This window comes from Orcinus orca, chromosome 3 (genome assembly GCF_937001465.1).
Source record: "Orcinus orca chromosome 3, mOrcOrc1.1, whole genome shotgun sequence".
Lineage (NCBI taxonomy): Eukaryota > Metazoa > Chordata > Mammalia > Artiodactyla > Delphinidae > Orcinus > Orcinus orca.
Window position 1 is genome coordinate 154799198 of NC_064561.1, and position 25798 is coordinate 154824995.

Consider the following 25798-nt stretch of genomic DNA (forward strand, 5'->3'; position numbering starts at 1 on the left):
TTTGCACATTCATCTTTAAAGCTTGTCTGTAAATTGTTGAGAAATTCTTGCTTATCAGTTAAACCTCTGTTACTTTGATTTAAGCAGATTTTTTTCTTTATAATTCAGTATCTACAATGCAGTTTATCCTTCTCATGACTGAAAGACTATATAATCAACCATAATCTTGCTTAAGTGAAATAATACCATCTACTTCAAACATCTGCTTAAACTGTATCTGGTAGTATCATAAATGATGTGCTTGTTTCACCAAACAAATTCAGTGTTAGCACAGGAATACCTTGGAGACTGCTTGTTTTGTATTCTTAATAGGAAGAGACATGGCGGCTTCAGCCCAGGTGCCTAACTGGAAGCTTTCTTTTATTGAGGGAACTAAGGATCTGTGTTCTGCCCTAAGAACCATGTTGAAAGGAAACAGATTTAAAAGTAATTATGGCTGGTAGTTAGGTGCCTGCCCAACAGGTTAATAGCAGCAGAAAGTGTAGAAAAATACCCAACTTTTGTGTGGTAAAGAATCCTGAGGGCAGTCCTGCTTCTTGCATGTCATACAGGGAAGCTGAAAGGGGTAGATGCAAGAGAGAAACAGAAAACTGTAAACTGTGATGTGTATTGGTGGCTTGTGATTTTTTATTGACTTTGTATAGTATTTCTAAATTCTGACCTGTTAGAGGACCTTTTTTTTTTCCCCAGAAAAAGTCATGTTTTTTTTTAATAGTGAAATTTCTGTGAACACATTTTAATCTTTTTTAACATAAAATTTCCCTTTTGATATTAATCTGTTATATTTTTTGGACTCAGAATGTTCAGCTCGAGTGAATACTTAGAGATCTTTGCCCCTTAATTGAAAGATAGGTTATCAAGGCATCAAAAAACAAGAGATATGACTTAACCAGCAGAGAGAATTTTTATTGTCAATGCTAAGATCATTTTTAGTGATTAAATGCTAAGATCATTTTTAGTGATTAAATGATTAAAAGATCATTTTTAGTGATTAAATGATCTTCTTAAATTTTATTTTGCTATAGAAATGCCCCAAATCACATGGAATTAACATTGAGTGGTGAGCCCAATGGAAAAAAGAAAATATGTAATCAGAAGGAAAACCCTAAAAGAAAAGAAGATCATGAAAAGTTGTTACAAAATGCACTTCCTGTAATAGGTGTTTGGGAATTTGAACGTGACGATGATGAATATATTAAATTCCTTGAACTCTTCTTGAGTTATGTTCTTGAAAGAGACCTACTTGGTTCCAAGGATGCTGGCATTCCATTTCTAACTAGCTTTTCTGGACATCTTAGAGAACATGAACTTAATTCTTTACTTTTTGATGTACATACAACATTAAAACGACGTCAGGGCAAAACCAAAAGCCAGAATGTATTTAGAGCTGGCTCTTGCTTTGTTGTTGCTCCTGAGTCGTATGAGTATGAAAAATCAGAAAACCAGACACTTTCAGCTTCTGTACTGGTTAATCAAGGGGTCAGGCCTTTTTTAGAGAACGCTTTGAATGAAGTCAGTAAAAATGAAGGGAAGAGTGGGTTGTTTGGTTTAAAACAGAAGTCATTTTACAGAATACAAGATGACAACGCAGAGAAAACTTTAATACAGAGATGGTCAAACCATAGTTTTTACACTCCCAAGTCTGTTGAAACTAGAAGATGTATTTTCAAAGCAATTCAACGCAATGATATTAACCCTCGAGAAGATCTTCCTCTAGCACTAAATAACACATTTGGCAGTATAAGAAGGCTGTTGGAATGGATGATAAGATGGTCTGATAGAAGACTGCTCTGTGATTTTGGTTTCACTGCGTCATCCTGTGAGTACAGTCCCGTCATTCGTGTAAAGACCTCTACAGCTGCCATTCTTACATCATTGTGGCTTTTGAAACAACCCTATTTTGCTACATATAAGGCAAAAAATGCCATTATTAAGGTAAATACTTGAATTGTTAATTACATACAAATGAGAATTCTCATTTTAGATTAAAGCTATATTTATATTTCCTTATATAATAAAGAATCACTAAGTAACAAAGTTAATGACAATGCTGATTATAACCTGTATCACCTAATTTTTTAAAGTGGTTCCTTTAATTCTTAAAAATGATAAATTAGGGTTAAAGTGCTTTCAGAGAGGCTGTGAGGTTTTGAGGTTTCATATGTGTTTATAAAAAGGAAGAAGAGAGAGTTCTCTGGTGGTCTAGTGGTTAGGATTTGGTGCTTTCACTGCCGTGGCCCGGGTTCAGTCCCTGGTTGGGAAACTGATATATCCTGCAAGCTGCGTGGCGTGGCCAAAATAAAAAAAAAAAAAAAAAAAAAGAGGAAGAAAAAGGAGATAATTTTAAGTGATATTACAAGTGGTATTACATTTCTGTTATTTCTTTTTAAAGTTTTAGGGTTTTGTTCAGATGAGGAAGAACTAGGCAGCTGTCCAGTTTTTATTACTGATATCTCATTGTATGTATTAGGGGATCATCTTTTCTTATACTATCTGGCAGATGAGGTTGGAGGACCAAACCTAGAAAGGCAGATGGATATCAGTAGAGAAATTAATGCTTATGGGCTATTCTTTCTTTTTTTTTTTTTGCGGTACGCGGGCCTCTCACTGTTGTGGCCTCTCCCGTTGCGGAGCACAGGCTCCGGACGCGCAGGCTCAGCGGCCATGGCTCACGGGCCCAGCCGCTCCGCGACATGTGGGATCCTCCCGGACCAGGGCACAAACTCGTGTCCCCTGCATCAGCAGACTCTCAACCACTGTGCCACCAGGGAAGCCTGGGCTATTCTTTCTTTTCTCTACCCAGTGACAAGTAAAAGGCTGCTCTTTTAACCTAACTGTTTGCAAGGCAAGTATTTTTTTCATAAATATCTTTTGATTGAGTACTTGCTGTTGTACTCCAGAAAAAGATGGAGGTGAATTTCTTGGAAAACAAATTTCTATATGGTAAAGTAGTTGGGACATGGACTTTTTTTTTAATATTTGGAGAATTCCAATAGTACCTAAATTTGTTCTTTTTTTTTTCAGTTTTATTGAGGTATAATTCAAATTTGCTTTTGTTTCCTTTGCTTTTGGTGTCAAATCCAAAAAATCATCATCAAGGAGCTTTAACTGCCTGTCTTTTCTTCTAGGAGCTTTATAGTTTCAGGTCTTACTTTCAAGTCTTTAATCCATTTTGAGTTAATTTTTGTGTTGGCTTCTATGTTGGCTGCATAAATATTAATTGATGTTATATATTCTTGATGAATTGGCCCCTTTATCATTATATAATGAGCTTCTTTGTTGTTATAGTCTTTGGCTTAAAGTTCGTTTTGTCTAAATATAGCTACCCCTGTTTTCCTTTGGTTTCTGCTTGCATGGAATACTTTTCCATCTCTTCACTTTCAGTATGTGTGTGTCTTTAAAGCTGAAGCGAGTCTCTTGTAGGCAGTATACAGTTGGGTCTTTTTTTAATCCATTCAACTACTCCATGTCTTCTGATTGGAGAATTTAGTCCATTTACCTTTAAATCAATTATAGATATGTATGGATATGTATGGGCTTAATACTGCCATTTTGTTAATTGTTTTCTGGTTGTTTTGTATTTCCTTTGTTCTTTTCTTCCTCTCTTGCTGTTTTTTTGTTTGTTTGTTTTTGGCCATGCCACATGGCTTACAGGATCTCAGTTTCTTTCCCACCCAAAGATTGAATGCAGGCCACAGCAGTGACAATGCAAATCCTAACCACTAGGCCACCAGGGAACTCCCTCTTCCTCTTTTGCTCTATTCTTTGAGATTTGAATACTTTCTGTAGAGGTATGCTTGGATTCCTTTTAAAAAATCTTTTGTGGGTTTTTTGTTCACTTGTTTACTATAGGCTTTTGCTTTGTGGTTACCATGAGGCTTATACTGAAACAAGTTATATTCGTAATAGTCTGTTTTAAGCTGATAACTTAGCTTCGAATGCATACAAAAGCTCTGCATATTTATTACACTACCCCTCTCCCTGCATTTTATATTTTTGATGTAACAATTTATATCTTTTTACATTGTATATCCATTAATAAATTATTGTAGTTATAGTTATCTTTAATACTTTTGTGATTTATTCTTCATAATAGAGTTATGAGTGTTTAACCCACCACCATTACAACACTAGAATATTCTGAATTTAACTATATATTTACCTTTACCAATGAGTTTTATACTTTCGTATGTTTTTCTGCTACTAATTAGCATCTATTTGTTTCACCTTGAAGAACTCTTTTTAACTTTCCTTGTAAGGCTGGTTTAGTGGTCATGAACTCCTTCAGCTTTTGCTTGTCTGGAAAACTATCTTTCCTTCAATTCTGAAGGACAACTTTGCTGGGTAGAGTATTCTTGGTTGGCAGTTTTTTTCTTTCAGCACTTTTAATATATCATGCCATTCCCTTCTGGACTACAGAATTTCTGCTGAAAAATCTACTGATAACATTATAGGGGTTCCTCTATATGTAACAAATTGTTTTTCTTTTGCTGCTTTTAAGATTCTCTCCTTGTTTTTAACTCTTGTCTCTTGGTGTAGGTTTCTTTGAATTTATGTTATTTTGAACTTTCTGGGCTTTCTGGATCGGATGTCTGTTTACTTACCCAGGTTTCAGTAGTTTTCAGCCATTATTTCTTTGAATAAGCTTTTTGCCCCTTTCTCTCTTTCTGGAACCTCTGTAATGCATATATTGGTCCCTTAAGTTATCTGCACTCTTTTATTCTTCTTCCTTCTTGCTTCTTTGATTCCACTGTCCTATTTTTGAGTTCTCTGGTCCTTTTTTCTGCTTGATTTAGTCTGTTACTGAATCCCTTCAGTGACTTTTTCAGTTCAGCTATTGTGTTCTTCAGTTCTAATTTACGTTTTGTACTTTTTTTGTATTTTCTGTCTCTTCCTTGAAAGTGTCACTTTGTTCATGCATTGTTGGCCTCATCTCAGTGATTGTTATTTTAGATCTCTATCAGGTAAATCACTTATCTCTTTCATTAAGATCTGTTTCTGGAGATTTATCTTATTCATTTGTTTGGAACATATTCCTCTGTTTCTTTATTTTCTTTGAGTCTCTTTGTTGGTTTCTGAGCATTAGGTAAAATAGCCACATTGTCCAGTCTGAACAGAGTGGTCTTATGTAGGAGATGAACCTCATCAGTTAGCTTGGCTTGAGCTTTTGGTTGTCTCTGAAACCTTTGTGATTATCTAAGCCTCCTTTGTTCTTCGTGATTCCTAGTAATTGAGGTTATGCGAAGACCTGTCAGTGTCCCAAAGGGGTAGATCACATTTAGCACCAGATGCAGGCTGATTGGAAGCCAGACCCTCAGACAGCATGTGGCAAAGTATGTAGTTAAGCCCTTCTTGGGGAGTAACCGGGAGATGGGTATTTTTGCCTGCTCCCTGTGGTCTGGGCCCATGTGTATAGCCATTGTGGGTATTCCTGCACCCATTAAGAACTGCTTCTTTGTTTGCTACAGTCCTGTAGGACTTGTGAATACAAGCCGTACTGGCTACCAGAGGCAGGTGGTCCAGGGACCTCCCCCTCAGTCAGCAGCTGCAAAAACTGGGGCAACATATGCGTGTACAGGCTCCTTCTAGGGAGGTACTGATGACTTGGAGCAGGCTAGATAGAGAAGATAGAGGAGGTGTCCTTTGGCTTCCCTGGTGTCTGGGGAGGGCTGGAGCCAGGCACGGGATCCCCAGGCAGCAGCTTACAAAGTATGCAGATGGACTTATTCCAGGGGAAGACTGGGAGATGGCTGTTTTTGCCTGCCCCTCTGTGCTAAGCCCTGTGGGGATAGCTGCAGTGGAGTGCTCACACACTTGTTAATAACTGCATCTTTGTTTGCTATAGTTTTGTGGTTTCATGGATACAAGATTCTTTGGCTCTCAGAGCTAGGTGTTTTGGGGGCCTGATTCTCAAGTAGGAGTCTTAAAAGTCTGGGCACTAAATGTAGGGTCGAAACCCTTTGCTTTTTAGAAGCTGGAAGTTAGAAGTTCCCTCCTGCTTGTAGGGCGCTGTTCCAGGGTTGGGGTTTAGGGTCAGATTGTGTTTCAGCCTTAACTGCCTGTTTCAACATGTGTTTTCTTATTCCCCTGATGTGTAGGAGTCACTCAGTGAGTTTCTGGATTTCTTTCAGTGGTAATTTTCTGTGTGTAGTTGTACATTCAGTGTGTCTGTGAGAGGAGGAGAATTCAGGAGCCTCCTGTGTTGCCATCTTGGTCAACACCCCTCCACACTTTTTAATTCTTCGTTTGTTCTATTTTGAATTGCCTTCATTTTAAACTAGTTTATTCTGGGTTGAAGAAATTTTGTTGTTTTATGTTTTCTTTTTGTGTTTTTTTTTTCCTTTTTTTTAGATCAGTTTCTGTTATTGTAAGGTAGTTTAGAAGATACTGTGATATTTGTTGTCATGGAAATTTTTAAGTGTTTCTAGGTGATGCATACCTAAATTTCTAAGTAAAACAAAAGAGGTACATCCCTTGTATTTTTAGCTGCATATATTTTTGCCCACTATGTCATTTTGAAATAATTACTAAATGTCTTTATAACTGTAAAGAGAGTGAAATGAAAGCAACTTTACATTTTTATTGCTATTGTTCTGTGGCCTGAAAACACTGGTGATATACCTTGCAAGTTTGTAAGGCTGATTTCTTTTGAATACTCTTTAGGTAGTCAAGCTTATTTTTTCTAGGTGGAATAAAGACAGTCATTGCTTCAGCATCAAATATTGAGTATTAGAAATGCAGTAAATACTTGGTAAATGAATAAGAGACTTAATCAGGAGAAGTTCTGTAGAAAGTATTAATAATCTAAAAATATAATGAAAAGTAAGGGATTCAGTAATGAATATTAAGTACTATAAATGGTTTGTTTTAGGTGCTAGAGAATAATTACCCTGAGCCTCAGAATGGACCCAATATAGAGAGTGATTATAAAACAGATGCTGGTTGTTCTGTTGCAGTATCCACTCAAGGTGGGAGTGAGGAAGGAAATGATCAGAATGAATCTTGTCAAAGTATCTTGAAGTAAGTTGCTGATTATACCTTCCTTTTCAAATACCTTGTTTGATGGTGTTTGGGCTTAAAGGAGAATTGAACCCTTGAAGGTTAAAGAAATGAGCATTTCTTTGAACTAGAGAAGCAGTAAGCAAGTGCTTTCTGAAGTACTTTAACAATTCATTACAAATTTTGTTTCTTTACGTGTTGGTCTAGCTTATATCTTGTAAGAGAGGAGCTAATTCATCCCAAGAGATCCCTTTATTATGTTCATTGATTTCCTGTGTCAGAGGAAGTTGAACTAATCATCTCATCCATTTTTCCATATTAAGTAATACTACAAGTAATGTATCTTTGAATACTAAAGCTGAAGCCTTGGTAGCAGGAAGATTCCTTTGTGAGAACGGCAAATTTAGAAAAGTCGAAATTATTCTAATCCTTTGAGTAAATAAAAATGGGACATTCAATTACTTATTGAACAACCTTTTGTTAAGCTTCTGGTATTTGCCATACATGGTTAAAAAACAAACTTTATAAATACGAAAGCTTAGTTTGTTCTTTTTCAATAAACTGAATCAATTGAAAGCAAGCTCTTTGTTCCCAAGAATGAGTTATAATTTTAGCTGCTTAATTTTTGTCAGTAGAATGCCAACTGAAGTAAAAAATCCCGAAATAAAAGGAACCAATGATGAAATTATTTCTGTCACTGATGATACTGAAAAAGTGTTTGTAGATATTGAGGAGGATCTTTTAGAAGTAGAAACATTTGCACAGGAGGAAATGGATATATACCCATCAGACTATGAAGGTCAGTTCATTTAGCTAATCTTTTTGTTTGACCTTACTAATTTGATATTGGTGAATGATTATCTGAGATAACTTAGTCTTACATCTAAATTAGCATGTTTATAATAGCCTAAAGCCAAGTATTTAAAGAGTATTTAATATTTATGAAACGTTAAGCATATTAACTTATAACCTGAATATACAATTTTGAGGCCTTTTGCCTTGCTGTGTAATTATTATGGGTCTCCTCATTGCTGTGAACCAATTTTATGAACCTTTTCTTGGCAGTCTTCTTTAAAACAGAAACTCTCAGAGCTTTATATGGAGTTATACACACTGATATGAGGCCTCTCAAGGCTCACCTGTGATTCACTTGATGAAGAGGGGTTGTCTCTAGGTGTTTAAAGATATTTTTGTAAGGAGGATAGAAAATGTTTCTGCCATTATATTGTTTCCTATAATATTTCTGAACATTCTAAAAAGAAAATTGATTATTTTTCAAAAGGTCAGTTTTCTGTTCCTTCTTGTTTCCGTGTAGAGGATGCCAAAGAATCTGTTGGAATTGTTAAAAGTCCCAGTATTGCGTCTTACATGCAGATGCAGACTTTACCACAGCATTTAGAAGAAGTAAGTCTATAAGTAGTGGATAAAGTTACTTAAATTATGCTATGGTAACAGTATAGTGTTTTTTTCAATATATCCAACCAAGGCTATTCTCTCTTAAGAGTGTACTGTGGATTGTAGAGGGTAGCCATGTAGCATTTTTCTTTCACTGAAATTCTATAATTAGTTAGATGTCTAATAATTTCAGGCAATGAAATGTTAATTTCATAAACTGCTGTAATAAATTAATGTAATCAAGAGTGATGCAAGTGTTCCACATTCAGAATGTATAATTCAGCAGTAATGTGCAGTTTTTACACATACATACACTTTTATGTATTACTTCTTTTCTCAAAACCCTATACTCTGGATTTCCAGGTAGAACACAGACATCTCTAATTATTGAAACAATTCCTTTAAGAAGGATGTTTTTTTTTTCTTCTGATATTCTAGTTGTTTTCACAGCGTACAGTTGGCCCTTGAACAACATGGCAGTTAGGGGCTTTGACCCCCATGCAGTCAAAAATCCTCATCCATTCATCCCTTAGTATTCATGGAGGATTGGTTCCAGGACCTGGCGCGGATTCAACCAACCCCAGATGGTGTAGTGTATTTACTGAAAAAATCTGCATATAAGTGCACCCCCTTAGTTCAGACCAGTGTTGTTCAAAGGTCAGTTGTATTTACTTATGTAGTGATGTGTGTGTAATTTAATTTACAAATACATTGTAAATATATTGTAAATGATTTCTAGTGACATTATTTGTCTTTGTAGTTTAATATGCTCAGTGGCTCAGGGTGATGGGCCAAAGGCATCACAGCATAAAGGTCTAGTCAGAGCAGGACTGGGAGTACATTTTAATGTTTGGTTTCGCACTTGCTTTTAGACTGTTTTTATTCCAGGCAAATGGCTAACGTGAAACTCAAGATACCTAAGACAGTAATACCTGTTTGTTTCACCTATTTTCTTTTTGGGTACTATTAATTTTAACAGCATTCCACAGGAGAGGTTCAGTGTCCAAGGGAAGAACTGTTAGAGACATGTGTGGAGGAAAAATCAACTGAACAGAAAGGGTAAGGGGGAAAAAGTATGGAAAGCTTTCAGAGCTCATCTGGGATTCACTTGATGAAGAGGGTTTTTTGTTTTCCTCATCATTGACAATATATATTTTATGGTGATACTGTGTTCCTAGTGAAATTGTAACCTCAATTTAATAGTAATGGTAGTGATGATTTTTAGTAAATTCTATACTTCTAAATCTTGGTAGAGTGAAATAAATAATGATGTCTAAAATGCTTTTTGTTCTCCTGTCACTATCAACCTTAAAGTAAAATATAGCTATGAATATACCAGAGTTATTCAGCTGCTAATTAGGGTACTCCCTTTCCATACTAATTCCACTTTTCATGGGTCAAGTAAAGAATCATTATGAGTCATATATGTATAATCTTTCAGTGTTATGGTATGATTACTGCACACTGTCCATAGGGCTTTGATGGACACATACTCTGCTTGCTAGCTTATTATTTTGTGTGTGTGTGTGTGTTGTGTGTGTGTGTGTGTGTGTGGTACGCGGGCCTCTCACTGTTGTGGCCTCTCCCGTTGCGGAGCACAGGCTCCGGACGCGCAGGCTCAGCGGCCATGGCTCACGGGCCCAGCCGCTCCGCGGCATGTGGGATCTTCCCGGACCGGGGCACGAACCCGTGTCCCCTGCATTGGCAGGCGGACTCCCAACCACTGTGCCACCAGGGAAGCCCGCTAGCTTATTATTGCTTCAAGGATAGCTGCAGGCAGTTTTCATTTGTTGCAGTTTGGGCATGATTTCTTAATTTTTAGAATTTTTGATGTTTTAGAATTTTAGAATTACCTCAGATAAGAGAGGCAACATAATTAGATTTTCTTTCTCTTCTTTTTTGTTGGGGTCTTCTGTGGATAATTAACAAAAAAAATATGTTTAATGTCCTGTGCCTTTACAAGTAATATAGATATTTCTATTAATAAAAAGCTAGTCATTACAGTTTCAGATGTGATAATGGTCTCTGTAGTGTTCCTGAGCAAAGTGTCTGCTTCTTCCTAGGTAAAATTTGAGGTCCCAGCTAACTTCGTTTCTGCTCATTTTAGATTATATTATTTCTGTTGCCAAGCATTTAATAGTGTTCAAGTCGTATATTAAAGCCATCCAGACATATTCTTTGCTTTTGTTTGAATCTGTTACTATTGCTATAGAGACAGATGTAAATAGATTGTAATTATGAGCTAAGCATTACAGAAGATTAGAGGACGTTTAGACTCTTAGATTGTGGAGCATTAGATCACCTGGACCTTAGGTAATGCGAAGAATATCTTGCTTCCTAATTGATTATTAATCTCTAATTATAGTATGATCGAAGGCTTTATGGATCCAGAACACATCACTCCTCATTCATTTGGTGTAGATACAAGTTCAGAAGTTTCTAGGTGAGAATTTTTGCATACTGTACCATATTGATATAATTACAAATAGATAAGAGAATGAAATGATGCCTGCTGTACCATTTTGAAATAATTACTAACATCTTGACCAAAAACTAAGAGAGTAAAAGATTTTCCTCTAACAGTTGTGTTTTAAAGACATGCAGGAACTATTTTAGAACAAGTCTTTTCTGGAAAAAAGAAGTAGTGGATATATTATTGAAAGATGTAGTTCTTGCTCATTTTCAGCCTCTAGCAGATCTCGAATAGCATATGAAATGCTTCTAATTCTCTCATAGAAAAGAGTCATCCAGTTGTCTTCTGTATTTATTTTACAGAAGTTGAACAGTGTTTAGTGTTTACAAATCGTGTTGAAATAGGAGAATGATATAGCACAAATTTGCTTTAAAAAAATTCTCCAGTATTAGAATTTATCTCCTTGTTACTTGTTGAAAGCAAAGGCCAATAAAGTTGTCTTAAAATAGGCAAGTCAGTTGTAACGCCTGTTTTTTATGGATTTCCCAAATATAGTTTTGTTATTAAGGTTGTGAGATGCTTGATAAAAGGCAAATGTTATTGCTAAAAGGGAGTGAATGTAAATCCAAATAAATATAAACACAGTTTAATGTGTTATTTTCTTTATAGAGACAATGATCAGTTTATTTCGACATGATAGTGCCTGTTCCCTAATTTAGGTTATAAAATTGATTTGCTTGTACAACATTGAGTCCCTTCTATGTTTTAAGGAATCATCCCCAAACAATCATTTTCTAAAACAAAACTTACTTTGATTTTTAACTTTTATTTCTAAATAAGCATTTTTGTTAGGGTTTAATTATTAATATCAACTCTCTGTTTGGAAATGAAATGTTCACAATACTGTTATTTCACATTTAATGAAGAACGACAGGAGTTTGCTCTATCCATGTTAGAATTAAACATTTTTTTAACCCATACTTTCCACAGTTTTCTTAAATCCATTCTGGATCATTAAATTTAGTCCAAGAAGTATATTCCTAAGCCAAATTACGTACTCTGTACACCTAATCGGAATGATTGCACAGGTCTCAAACTCAGATGCCTGTAGGGACCAGGCAAGTAAAATGAACGTGAGAACTGTCCTGTTATTGGTGTTATGGGTTGTAACACCATAGGGAGGGGACCATGGCTGACTAGACATTACATGTCCCTTAATTACAGCATTTGGATGAATAACTGTGCTGATGACAAATGTGTCTGGGGGCTGAGGGATAGAGTGAGATCGGCTTTAGAGTTTAAATTTCCTGAAAACCTCCAGAAAGCTTTTAAAGTAGAATTAAAAAGTAGGATCAAAATACTCAGCTCATAGACATCTAATTTGTTTCTTTCTTGATTAATGTGTTTTTTATTTATATGCTTCCACATAGTGCACGGATCTCTGCATGTAAAGAGAAATCTTCCTCAGCTCCACCTTTGGTATCAAATAGAGTCACTGTTGCTTCACAAACACCTGGGCCAACAGCTCAGCCAACCCAGAGAAACGAACCCAGGGCTCAGTTATCACATTATTCCGATTCTGTTAGGGAAATGCTCCAAGATGAAATGTTTAAATTAGTTCAGGTAAGCACATCTTCATATAAACAAGTAAGTCTACACATGATATATATGTAAGGTTTTAAAATATGAACAAACTACCAGAGACGGACAAGTTAAAATTAAATTGCAGGGCTTCTCTGCTTTGGGCACTCTTGCTTTGTTATTCAGAAGTCCTAACTCTAGGGACTAGAGTCTAGGCTGAGTTCCCTACTTCCCATGGCGACTTTTTTTTACTGAGCTCTTGGGGATGCAGAGCTGCTCACAAAAGTGAGGTGGGGGATAATCAAACCAGACCAGCGGCCCCTGCTCAAAGGTGCGCAAAGTTTATTTTCTAACACAGCCTGTCACATCACATTTATCATCCCCAAACCAAATGTTGGCTTGGTTTGAAATTGTCCGCTGCATTTTAAAGTATTGTTCACTTTGCCTTCCATCATCTTTTTCTCACCTGGTTATCCTTTCCTCTGTCTACCAACAATTTTTAAATATTTCCCTTTTCTGTTTTATTCCTTAAACATTAATTTCCCTCAGATCTTCTCTTCTCTTCATGTGTTCTACATTCACTTTCATATCCTTTTTGTTTTTAATTGTACAATTTTCTTTTTTATTTATTTATTTTATTTTGCGCTGCGTTGGGTCTTAGTTGCTGTGCGTGGGTTTTCTCTCGTTGTGGCGAGCAGGGGCTACTCTTCGTTGTAGTGCGTGGGCTTCTCATTGCAGTGGCTTCTCTTGTTGCGGAGCATGGGCTCTAGGCACACGGGCTTCAGTAGCTGTGGCACGCGGGCTCAGTGGTTGTGGCTTGTGGGCTCTAGAGCGCAGGCTCAGTGGTTGAGGCTCACGGGCTTAGTTGCTCTGCGGCATGTGGCATCTTCATGGACCAGGGTGTGAACCCATGTCCCCTGCACTGGCAGGCAGATTCTTAACCACTGCGCCACCCTGGAAGCCCTCATATCCTTTTATGTGATGCAGTATACCATTTTTTTTTTTTTTTTTTTTTTTTTTTTTTTTGCATTACACGGGCCTCTCACTGTTGTGGCCTCTCCCATTGCGGAGCACAGGCTCTGGACGCGCAGGCTCAGCGGCCATGGCTCATGGGCCCAGCCGCTCCGCGGCATGTGGGATCTTCCCGGACTGGGGCACGAACCCGTGTCCCCTGCATCGGCAGGCGGACTCTCAACCACTGCGCCACCAGGGAAGCCCCAGTATACCATTTTTATATGGATAATTCTGGGCACTAATTTTGTGAGTTTTTCAAATATGTGTACAGATTTTTATAAATACGACTCTTTTGTAATTAACTCATGTACAGCCTCATCCTGTATAGTTTAACAGTGAATGCGCCTGTGTGGTGCCTGGGCCCACAGCCAGGCTTGTGTGGCGTTCCCATGACTTCGTGACTGATTGGTGTCTTCCCATGTGGACTGTGGCCTGGCCAGAGACCCTCACACATCCCACTGTGGGGCAGCCAGGACTGTTCCCATCCTCCTAGCATTCCCATACCCCTCCTCTTGCCCTGCCCACACCCCTCCTCCAATAGAGACCTATGCCCTCCGTGACAGCTCCCCATGTGCTGTTGCTGGGATGTTTATACTAAAAAAAAAAATCTTTGAACTATGGGTCCTGATGGGAATACTTTTTCAGCATGTCCCACTGTGCCATGGAACTTTTTGAAACTGATTTTATTCTTATTCTTCTGAGTCTCTTCTTTCCCTTTTCTGTTTACTAGCATGACCTATTTTACCTGCTTAAAGTTTTAGAAGCATTTGTCAAACTTGTTTTTTGGATTACCTAGGGACTTTGCTGGTCACTGCCCTGTATATTTAACAAATTCTCCGGATAATTCTGGAGAAGATTAAGAATCACTGTCTTAGAGGGTCATCTTTACCTTCTTTCACTATGCATATCCAGTGTTTTACTATGCCCTCTTGACTCTTTTGCCCACATTGTATGTCAGTACAGTTACTTGCTATTTCTATAGCGGTAGCCAACCTTAGGTTCTTAGAACTTCATACTTCCATTGTCTCATATATGCATTTCTGAGACATTTTTCCCCAGATATTGTTTTAATACTCTTACTTTCCGGCTTTAAAATCTTCAGTAAATTTCAGGCACAAATTTGTATACTATATGATATCAGTCATGTTTTAAAAATACAAAGAATGGAACTTCCCTGGTGGTGCAGTGGTTAGGAATCTGCCTGCCAATGCAGGGGACATGGGTTTGAGCCCTGATCTGGGAAGATCCCGCATGCTGCAGAGCAACTAAGCCCATGCGCCACAACTACTGAGCCTGCGCTCTAGAGCCCGTGAGCCACAACTGCTGAGCCCACGTGCCACAACTACTGAAGCCCATGTGCCTAGAGCCCATGCTCCACAACAAGAGAAGACACCACAGTGAGAAGCATGCGCAGCGCAATGAGGAGTAGCCCCCACTCACTGCAACTAGAGAAAGCCCACAGCAACGGAGACCCAAAGCAGCCAAAAATAAATAAATAAATAATAAAAAAATAAAAATACGAAGAATGAAAGGATATACACTAAAAAATGTCAATACTAGTTATCTTTGGGAATAAGATTATGAATCATTTTTATTTTCTTTTTTATCCTTTTTTTTTCTGTAATAAGCATATATTTCTTTTGTAATTGAAGGGACCTACATTTTTTTTTAAAACCCGCAGTGTTTCCTTATTGGCTTGTTTTAAGAAGTGCAAATTCCTCTGTTGGGCTTGAAAGACCCCCATGGACAGCTTTTATCTTCCCTCTTTTCCCACCATACTCTCACAAGTCCAGTGGTTCTCAAAGTGTGGGCCCTGAACCAGTAGCATCAGCATCACTTAGATATTAGGAACACAAATTCTCAGGCTGCCATCCCAGACCTACTGGAATCAAACTCTGGGGATGGGGCTCAACAAAGAGTGCTTTTAGAAGTCCTACAGGTGGCTCTGATGCATGCTACAGTTTGGACCACTGTACTAACTTCTCTTCTCATTAGCTATAAATTTCCTGCTCCATCTAAGCCAGTGTACATGCTAGTGGTTCCCAAGCTTTTCTGTACATTGAAATCACCTAGTCATCTTAAAAAATACTAATCCTGGCTCACATCCCCCGGATACTCTGATTTTATTGGTATAGGGTGTGACCTGGCCATTGGGACTTTTTAAATGCTCCTCAAGTGATTTTGTTATTCAAGGTTTGTCAGCCACAGTGCATACCTTTGCCTTTCACTCGGTCAGCCCTTCCACAGGAATTCCTCTCTCTTCACCTGTTGCTAATCTCTGCTTTTTTCTTTCCTGAAAAAACCCTGCCACAACACACCCATTTTAGGAATTCTTTAATTATCCTCACCCACTCCATCAGACCACTCCTTTATGGTCCCAGGGATGTTTATGTAAACTGCTTTACAGATAGTCCCAAGTTTCACTAGGAGTTCATATTCCTAGTTGACAGCTCCTTGAAAACAGGAAGCTATTCTTCTTTTCCTTTTTTTTTAAAAATCTCTCCCAGCTCTGCTTCCTATTCAGCATTTATGGGTCCAGCAGTTACTAAGACAGAAGTATGACTATTCTGGAATACTCAGATAATTATTATTGCTTCTTTAGGTTCTTTTCATTATATTTTAAGATGTTTCTTTAATTTTTATTTTATCCTAGCTGCAACAGATCAACTTCATGAGCCTAATGCAAATAGTAGGATCATCCTTTGCTAACCTCCCAGATATACATCAACTTCTACAGCAGTCTCAGTCTGTGCATTTGGTGGGAAGCCAAGGATCAAACCCCACAAGAGGGAGTAATGATGTTGAAGACACCAGTAGAAATCTGAAGAAGAGATTTTTCGTTAAACCACAACCCATGGGAGAGTACACCAGAGAGCCTGGCAAGAACAGCCCACACTGCCATAAAGGAATTGTGCAATCTGATGAAAATAGTAATGGAAATTTACAGGTAATGCATTTTAAAATACCATTAAAGTTGTCCTAGTAGTTCAGTTGTTGGTTATTTGAGTAAGTAACTTATTTAGTAATTATATTCCACCTCCTCCAAAACATATTGAACATCATTTAAAAAGTAGGAGTTCGTAATGTATTTTAATCTTACATAATATTTTTTTCTCTTCCAGAATGTTCCACATAGGAGTGTTCCTTTTTGTCAATTAGAAGGCCAAACCCAGAATAGAGGACTAACTCCAGCATCTCAGAGCTTACCAACCACTTCATTGTCTCCAGCCCCTGCTGGAAATACTCACCTCCACCTTTTGTCCACGTCTTCTGCTATTCTGAAGACACCTGAACTTATCCCCACTGCAAAAACTTTCAGACCTGGTGATGGTTTTCCTTTGCTTCAATTTCAGCCCAAGCCTGAATTTAAGCCCCTTTCCTTCCATGCAGAAAGAGTTCCTCAAGTTCCCTTCAGTCCTCCGCCACAGCCAAGAGTGGCTTGGGGATTATCTGATTTCTTCCAGCCTCCTTTGCCAAAGAGAGCAATGGACACTACTTCAATGTCCCATTTGAATTTGAGCCAGTATAATACTGAAGCCATAAAAAAAGCAGTTGAGCAGAAGAAATGGGCAGAAACAATAATTACAGAAATTCCTAAGCATGTGAACTTGGATCAGTATGTTGGACAAGAAAACTTGACACCTCAGCAGGACTCTGCAACATTTATAAAACCAGAAAAACTGTTTGATGTTAAGCCAGGGCCCTTTGAGATATCTCCTCAGAATTCTTTTGGACTTCCATTATTGCACCTGCAACTTAAACCTCCTTCTGTATTTTCCTCTGCCTCAAGAGCATCAGTTACAGTTCCATCAATACCTATTAGAACTCTAGCAGAAGAAAGCAAATACCCAAGACTATCACTACTTCATTCATGTCTATCCCAAGAAAATATGGTAATGATTTTTGCAGAGTGATACAAAAGCACAGTCCTGCCTTTTTCATACCATAAATATACACTCAGTGAAAAGGTCTTATACACTTCTTTTTTTTTTTTTTTTTTTTTTTTTTTTGCGGTACGCGGGCCTCTCACTGTTGTGGCCTCTCCCGTTGCGGAGCACAGGCTCCAGATGCGCAGGCCCAGCGGCCATGGCTCACGGGCCCAGCCGCTCCGTGGCATGTGGGATCTTCCCGGACCGGGGCACGAACCCGTGTCCCCTGCATCGGCAGGCGGACTCTCAACCACTGTGCCACCAGGGAAGCCCACACACTTCTTTTTAAAGAAATAATGCTTCTGTTATTGAAAATAACATACAAAATTTGGTTTAAAATAATAATGGAGTACCTTAAAGGTTTTAGGTCTTTTTCATGTATCAGTACCAGAGGTTTCTAGACTCTTTCAAAAAGATGTTTCTGAGATTCTGCTCAGAGAAGAAATAAGAAGTAAAATAAAATGACCAGTGTTCTTGTGTGTGTGTGTGTGTGTGTGTGTGTGTGTGTGTGTGTGTGTGTATCTGTCTGTCTAGAGAGAGAGCATTGTTTGGGGTTCCTAGCAATTGTGATATGATTCCCTTCAAATCTACTACAGGTTAAAATTGTTAAATTTAGACCCAGATCTGTAAGTAGTTTTACATATTAAAAAATTATATCTTTTTAAAATACTTTAAACACAAAGATTAAATCTTTATAAACCCACCAAATCATCTTTAAAGTTGTAACCTTTGATTTATGAAATTAAGATTGTTTAGGTTCTAGTTTTGTAAATCAGTATAGTTGAGTATTTGAGTAATTCATTCTCTGGTACACTTTTAAGATTTGAAAATGGTGCTGGGAAAAGAAATGTTCATTCCTTAGAAAAAGTACTTACCGTGCCTTCCTTTCTTCTGAACGTATTATGAACAAAAAAGAAAGGATTAAAGGAGTGGAAAAGTAGACATTTTGGGAAGGTTCTAAAGAAATATTTTTAATTAGAATAGTATAATGAACCCCCAAGTTACCATCACCCAGCATCAGTGGTTATCAACATATTGCTAATCTGTTCCATCCATAATCTCCACCCGTGTGCATCCTCCCTATTCCAAAGAATTTTAAATCAAAGCTAGACGTTATATAACTTCATTTATAATTTTAAGAAGGAAGATTTTTAATATGAAAAAGAAATTAAGAAGATGAGGACTTTTAACATAATTTCTGAAATAAAATGCCCAGTTGAAATTTTCAGGAAATGATTTCTAAAATCATTTGTACTTTAAGATCTGCGTACTCGTCTTACCAGTCCAAATCAGTTTGTTTTCTTTGATATGTTCTATTTCTTGCACGTCTTAGTTTAATTTAAACCAATGTTTTTCTCAGTTTTTTATTAACATATTGCCTAATTGAGGTTTGTAATTGTAAATTACTGTGCTTTGTTTTTTTCTTATAGTACCAAAACCCACAACTTATTCCACTTGAAAACCTTATTGCATTTAAACAAATGCAACAAAAATTAACGCATAATTTATTTGAACAAGGCGATCCTGGACACCTCCAACTTCTACAAGTCAAAATAGAATCATCTGAAATGAGACAAGGAAAGGACAGTAAAAAAAGGCAAGTTTTAAGTGAAATTTTATTTGAGCATATACCTGCAAATGTACCTGCAAGTTTATTATTAGTGACAATAATATAGTTATAAGATGAAAGTTATCTGGTTCAGCCTCCCAGCCTGACACAATTGCGTATTCAGTTTCCTTGTCAAGTGTCATGCATTTGAACACATCTTGTGATGAGAAAAATTCCTATAATGTGAGAAACAAATACTATTATTTTTTACATTTTATTAAGGAATTCTTTCCTGGCATTCATAGGCTAGAGGTTTCTTTTTACATTTTTCTCTAACAGGATGAGCAGTCATCTTTTGCAGCACAAATATTTGATATCATGAAATCTTCCATATACTGTCCAATACACTGAAGTAACGTTTATTGTTATTCTTCTTACCATATTCTCCAGACTCTTACAGGAAGCAGTGATGTGAATTGTTTCAGGGCACTAAGAAATGCGCATGTAAAAAGCAAGGCTGTGACTTCTAATGAAGAGCATTTATAATGTTTTACTCATAATGGATGTTCAAAACATGTATTAACTGGTAGATTATTACTTAGTTTAGAAAGTACTTTAAAAATTTCACATTTATCAGACCCTAAAATCTACTACCAGTGCTCTCTTTCCAGAAATGGTCTTTCCTTCCATCTTTTCCAGGTAAACCCTCTTCAAAGTAAGTTTTCCCCTTAACTTTTTGGGCTCTCCTTCCTCCTTGCTGGGATTTCCTCCTTGCTGAGGTGACTGAGTTTGCCTAACTTCTTCAGATAGGTGAATAGAGGTATCCAGTAAGGTTTCTGGGGCCAGCTTAGAATCTGCAGAAAAGAGAATTTGAAAATTACCTAAAAGGTGTAACTCTAACCTGGGACTCTAGTGACTAACACAGAAAAGTCAGTTCAGTAATAGAGGAACTAGAAATGACTTTCATGGGTCCCTGACTTCTGCTTATATTTGCTTGTATTCTAGCAGAATATCTTGCTAATTTAATTAAATGGCACTGAAAATAATTTATTGACAAAATTTTGATAACTGTCCCACTGCATAGCATGATACAAATGAAAAACTGATGTTACTAAAATAGTAAAAATATATTTTGCACTATTGTTTTTAATAGACAAAGACGACGAGCTGAAAAAGAGCTGCAAGAAAAAAGATCAGAGAAACTAAGGAGAAAACCAAGTGTGACTTTCCAACCAGAGGATTTCATCATTAATGATAATGATTCAGAAATAGTTATGAAGCCCAAGGTATAGAAAAACTATAATACATTCTTCCCTGGTCTGCATGTACACAGAGTTTAGAATGTCTGTGGTTTATCTAGTCGTCTGATTGCTGGAAGCTTCTGATTGTGACTAGGAGAACCTTAACATCATTAAGCACATAAATCTCTGCTGCATCCCTCTGTGCAACAGTAGACAAACAGTTGTGAATGTGAAAAGCAACTTGTTGGTAAATCAAAAACTGTAGTTTAGAGCATCTGCTTGTGTGACTTATATTTGAAATCACTCTTCCTTTTTTCTATGACATCTTAATGCATATCATGTTATTTGGGTTTCTCCTATGATAGTTTCACCTAACCCTTTTAGGTGCCTCTAGGATTTCCCAAACATAGGTTTGTTATGCAACCTATATTTTATATCAGATCTTTGCGAACACTCCTTCTAAATTTGGTGACTATTTACCTGTATTTGCAACAAGAGTTTAAATAAACAGAAATAGTTTTGTTTACTTGAATCTTAGCACCCTTTTTTCAGTAAGTCCTCAAGAACATGTCTAGAGGCACTTAGTAAAATGTTGAGTCCATGAACAGTTTTGATATTATTTGTGAGTTAAAGCTAGTCTTACAGGAGAGAATTGCATATTGTAATTTAGTAACTGCATTAAATTGGTAATCCTCTTTTTTATTGTTTGACTTGTGAATTTCGTAAGTATCTTTGTGGAGTTACTTTGATAGAGTAAATAATTTGATAGAATAAATATTTCTAGAATTAAAGGATTTTAAATTATACCTAAAAAATCAACATTTCTCATAGCTATTGAATATTTTTTTCAAAATAATGACTGTCTTTGAGTTAATCATAACTTGATCATTTGGGGATTCATTTAGGAGCAACAAGAACATCATGGTTCCCAGCCTTTGGAAGACTTTGACATTCCTTTTGGTATGTATATGCATGATTAATGTCACATCTCCATTCAGAGTTAAAATCAGCTTTCTAAAAATATGTAGATACCCACCCACTTCCCAGGGATACTGGGAAAAGCAGAAATGTTTATGTAAGTGTTGTATGTTGTAAGCACTGTTAAAATGTTAGTTATGATATATGAAAAAAATATAAAAATTAAAAATATGTAGATAAAAATGAGACCAAATTGCTTTCATGTTATCTTTGACAGGATGGTGTTTATGTATGTATGTATGTGTATGTGTTTGTTTTGATGTGTTATCCATTAGAGCAGTGGTTGACAAAGTATGGCCCACAGACCAGATCTGGATTACACCTGCTTTTGTGAATCAAGTTTTATTGAAACACAGGCATGCCCATTTATTTACACATTGTCTATGACAGCTTTCACATTGCAGTAGGTTCCATTTGTTGCAAAAGGGACCATATGGTTCACAAAGCCTAAAATATTTATCATCTGGCCCTTTACAGAGTTTACCAACCCCTATAGTAGAGCAATGCAATTAATTAGAATCTCAAGTAAGATATTGATATATAAGGCCTAAAAGGAAATTATTGGAGAACACGCCTGGAGTCAAATTAATCATAGAAAATACATATACATTAAAGTAAAGGAATCAGTTCAGAAAAAAGAACTTGTTTACAGATAGTAAATTCTTTTCTTTCTTGAATTAGTCAATTCATTTCTTGCTACTGAATGTACATGTTCTCCAGGCTTTCTCTTCAGTATTTTTCACACATATACACACAAACACTCTTGTACCTCTGCAACCATTCACTCTCATGACTTCAGCTCTTAAATTTTTTTGGTGACATTCAAATATACATCTTCCCTCTCTTTCTTTTCTACTTTCCCCTTAAATTCAACATGTTCACGGGAGTTCTTTGGTGGCCTAGTGATTAGGATTCTGGGCCCCGGGTTCAGTTCCTAGTTGGGAAACTGAGATCCCACAAGCTGCATGGCGTGGCCAAAACAAAAACAAAAAAAACATGTCCACATTTTTTTTTTTTTTTTTTGGTGGTACTCAGGCCTCTCACTGTTGTGGCCTCTCCCATTGCAGAGCACAGGCTCTGGACACGCAGGCTCAGTGGCCATGGCTCACAGGCCCAGCCGCTCCACGGCATGTGGGATCCTCCCGGACCGGGGCATGAACCCGTGTTCCCTGCATCGGCAGGCGGACTCTCAACCACTGCGCCACCAGGGAAGCCCAATGTCCACATTTTAAACTGGCATTTTCCTATTAGTGATATCACCACTCATTTGATTGGACAAGATTTTTACCTTGGAAGTCACCCCTGATTTATCCCTCACATCTGTTACCCCATTCCTTCACATAATCCTTGGCCTGGTGCTCCCTCCCTTTTTTGGTGCCACGACCCAGCATCAGGCCTCTGCGTGCTGAGCAGTTGTCTCCTCACTGACCTGCTTAGCTTCTGTTTCTCAGCTTCTTAATCTGTCTGGTGTTCTTCTTTTCCACACACTTGTCTTAAAACCATTTTCTTTTTCATTCTTGATAACATTCTTTCTCTTCACAAAGATGGTGCATATTCACTGGAGAAGATTTAGAAAATGCAAGTAGAAAATAAGACCAATATTAAAATCTCCAATAATCCTTCTGTCTAGAGATAACCAGTGTTAATATTCTTCTAGAGTTTATTTTCTGAATATCCCTACTCTCTATATATCTATAAATTATATATGTGTGTGTGTATATATATATATTTATATATAAAAAGAATACCTCCTCTACTTGTTTATAACTTACTTGTTTTTACATACTAGTATTAAGGTATATATCTTCCCATTTTACTAGATATTCTTCTACAATGTCATTTAAAATGACTGCGTAGTACTCCAGTGAATGTATATTGTGTCATTCCAAACAACAACAATTCTCCAATTCTGTGACATCTACTGGGTGTCCTACAATTCAATTCCATTCTAACACTAATAACCTATAGTTAGCACAGACCCCAGAGGTTAAGGAATCAGTCGCAAAAAACTCCCTATTTCCTTTAGACACCAGCTGCAAATGGGGTCCCCCAACACCTGCATTTTTGTCTGGTCAAATATAAATTCAGGGATTCCCATGACACCCCCGCCCCCTACCACCAGGTTTACTAATTCTCTAGAACAACTCTAGAACTCACAAAAGCACTTTATTTGTGGTTACAGTTTCATTATAAAGGATACAACTCAGGAACAGCCAAATGGGAGAGATGCATAGGGCAAGGTATGGGGTTTGAGGACACAGAGCTCCCACACCCTTTCTGGGTGCACCAATCCCCAGCACATCCACTTAATCATCAACCTAGAAGCCCCCTTAGCCTCGTTGTCTCAGGGTTTTTACTGAAATTTCATTACATAGGCATGATTCATTACATCATTGGCCATTGGTGATTGAACTCCAGCTGCTCTCCCTTCCATGGAGGTGGGAGTAAGGTGGGGCTGATAGTTGGTTCCTCTGGTGACCAGCACCCATCCTGAAACTATCTAGGGGCCTGCCAGGGGTCATTAGCCTAAACTCAGATATGATCAAAAGGGGCTCATCATGAATAACAAAACATACTCCTACCACTCAGGAAAATCCAAGGGTGTAAAGAGTTTTGTTCCTGGAACCAAGGACAAAGACCAAATATAAATATTTTTTATTATACTACCAAGTGCCATCATTGATACTCTTTTATTCTACTTAGACTCCCTGGGTACTCTCCCAGGAATATCCACATCAAAACCTAAACTCCCATAATAGTCTTTGGACTTTGATTCTACTTCCTGCTGAATGTTTCCTCCAGGGTGGAAATTACCTCAGGTACAGCATGTGCAGTCTGAATTCATTATCCCTTCCCTACCAACTGGTTTGTTCTTCTGTGTTCTCTATCTCCATTTGTGTCACTACCAACTTAACATCAAAACACACATTATTCTGAGTTCTGCTTTCCCCTTCCCCCTCTCAACCAATCAGTAGCCAGTTCTTGCCTATTTTACTGTCGTTGTAATTCTTAAATTTATCCTCTCTCCTCTATTCCTCACCATTACTAGGTGCTTATTTGAACTGCTGCAGCAACCTCATCTATGTGATTGCCTTACTTTAATTTTATCCACTCAAATTTATTTTCCACACACTGGCTGGGGTGGTTTCTCTAGAACATCAGTCTGACCATATCATTTCCCTGCTCAACAACTCCTACTGGATCTTCATCAGTCAGAAGAATAGGTTTCTAGCCTGGGCATACAGAGTCCTTCACAATTTTGGTTTTAATTCTACTGAGCTGCCTGTGAGGGTCAACTTAGATACCACTTCACTCAGAAAGTCCATTTTAGTAACATCTTGACACTGAATTCCTCACCTCCCTTGAGTTAGGTACTCTGCTTCTGGGCTCCTGGTAATATATTGGCTTCTCAATGATTGCTTCCAATGTTTTGTTGTTATATTTAAGAAAAACTCCAGGATAATGTTAATACATCAGCTGGATTGCATTTCATGGCCTCTGTAAAAAAGAAAGTTAAAGGATGTCAGGATGCAAGTACAAATACAGACCCAGGTAAAATGCTATTTCACTTTAATTTTTAAAATTCATTACATTTTGCAATATTTAATATATCTCAACTTTTTTTTCAAAACAGTGATTTAAAGGGAATTTAAAATTATGTGATAGGGACTTCCCTGGTGGTCCAGTGGTTAAGACTCCACGCTACCAATGCAGGGGGCCTGTGTTCAATCCCTGGTCATGGAACTAAATCCCGAATGCCTCAACTGAGAGATCCTGCATGCCACAACTAAAGATCCCTCATTCCTCAACTAAAGATCCTGCATGCTGTCACTAAAAGTCCCGCACATGGCAATGAAGATTCGGCATGCCGCAACTAAGACCCAGCACAGCCAAATAAATAAATATTTAAGTAAAAAATAAATGAATAAAATTATGTGATATTAGTTACTCATCCCAGCTTCTTGTCCCTAGCCCTGGTATATACTTTACACATTTTAAACCAAAATTAAATTTTAAATTGAATTTATGGTAACTTCATTAAAACATAATAGGTATTTGTTTAAAAATGCCATGGACTACATCCTAAATCAGTAGAAATAATATATATTCTAAAATTTTTTATTTTTTGGCTGCGCCATGCAGCATGTAGGATCTTAGTCCCATGACCAAGGATTGAACCGCACCCACTGCATTGGAAGAGCGGAGTCTTAACCACTGGACCGCCAGGGAAGTCCTGGTAGAAATAATATTTTGAATTTGGGTTCTCTGTGCCATAATTGACTTCACTAGAATTTTATGCCTAAGATTGAGAGGCCTGAAGCCGTGGCTACTGAAGTTGAGTTAGGAAGAGAAGGACTAGATTGGGTTTAGTGTGGGAAGAATATATGTAACTATGTCCAAAAATAGAGAAAATAAATGTTGGAGGAGCTATTATTTGGAATTTTGCCTGACAGACTTCTTCATTAATGTAATGAATGAATGTATTAGGTGGTTTCCAGTATTTTTCTCCTATGAATGATGCTTCAGTGAGTAACTTCTTGCATAGAGCCTTTTTTGTTGTCGTTGTTCATCACTATGATTTAGCTAACTCTTTTACCCTTTACCAATCCAGTAGATTAAAGAAAAAGGCCTCTAACTGTTATTTTAATTTTTATTTCTTTCTGAATGAGGTTGAGCATGTACAAGTTTTTTTTTAATA

General features: G+C 37.4%; 1 protein-coding gene across 4 annotated transcripts in view; it reads left to right on the forward strand.

Annotated features, from left to right (window-relative positions):
* CPLANE1 (ciliogenesis and planar polarity effector complex subunit 1) overlaps positions 1–25798 on the forward strand; it is a 128585-nt gene that overhangs the window by 41939 nt on the left and 60848 nt on the right. For 3 of the 4 annotated variants that reach the window (XM_033421252.2, XM_033421253.2, XM_049708755.1), the window contains exons 26-38: positions 1026–1935; positions 6872–7020; positions 7632–7798; positions 8315–8403; positions 9374–9453; positions 10760–10837; positions 12238–12430; positions 16056–16349; positions 16525–17295; positions 18762–18928; positions 20034–20166; positions 21027–21081; positions 24547–24651. In XM_033421252.2, the coding sequence (XP_033277143.1) occupies positions 1026–1935; positions 6872–7020; positions 7632–7798; positions 8315–8403; positions 9374–9453; positions 10760–10837; positions 12238–12430; positions 16056–16349; positions 16525–17295; positions 18762–18928; positions 20034–20166; positions 21027–21081; positions 24547–24651 (3191 nt within the window). The remainder of the gene's footprint in view (positions 1–1025; positions 1936–6871; positions 7021–7631; positions 7799–8314; positions 8404–9373; positions 9454–10759; positions 10838–12237; positions 12431–16055; positions 16350–16524; positions 17296–18761; positions 18929–20033; positions 20167–21026; positions 21082–24546; positions 24652–25798) is intronic. The other variant, XM_033421246.2, reaches the window with a different exon arrangement.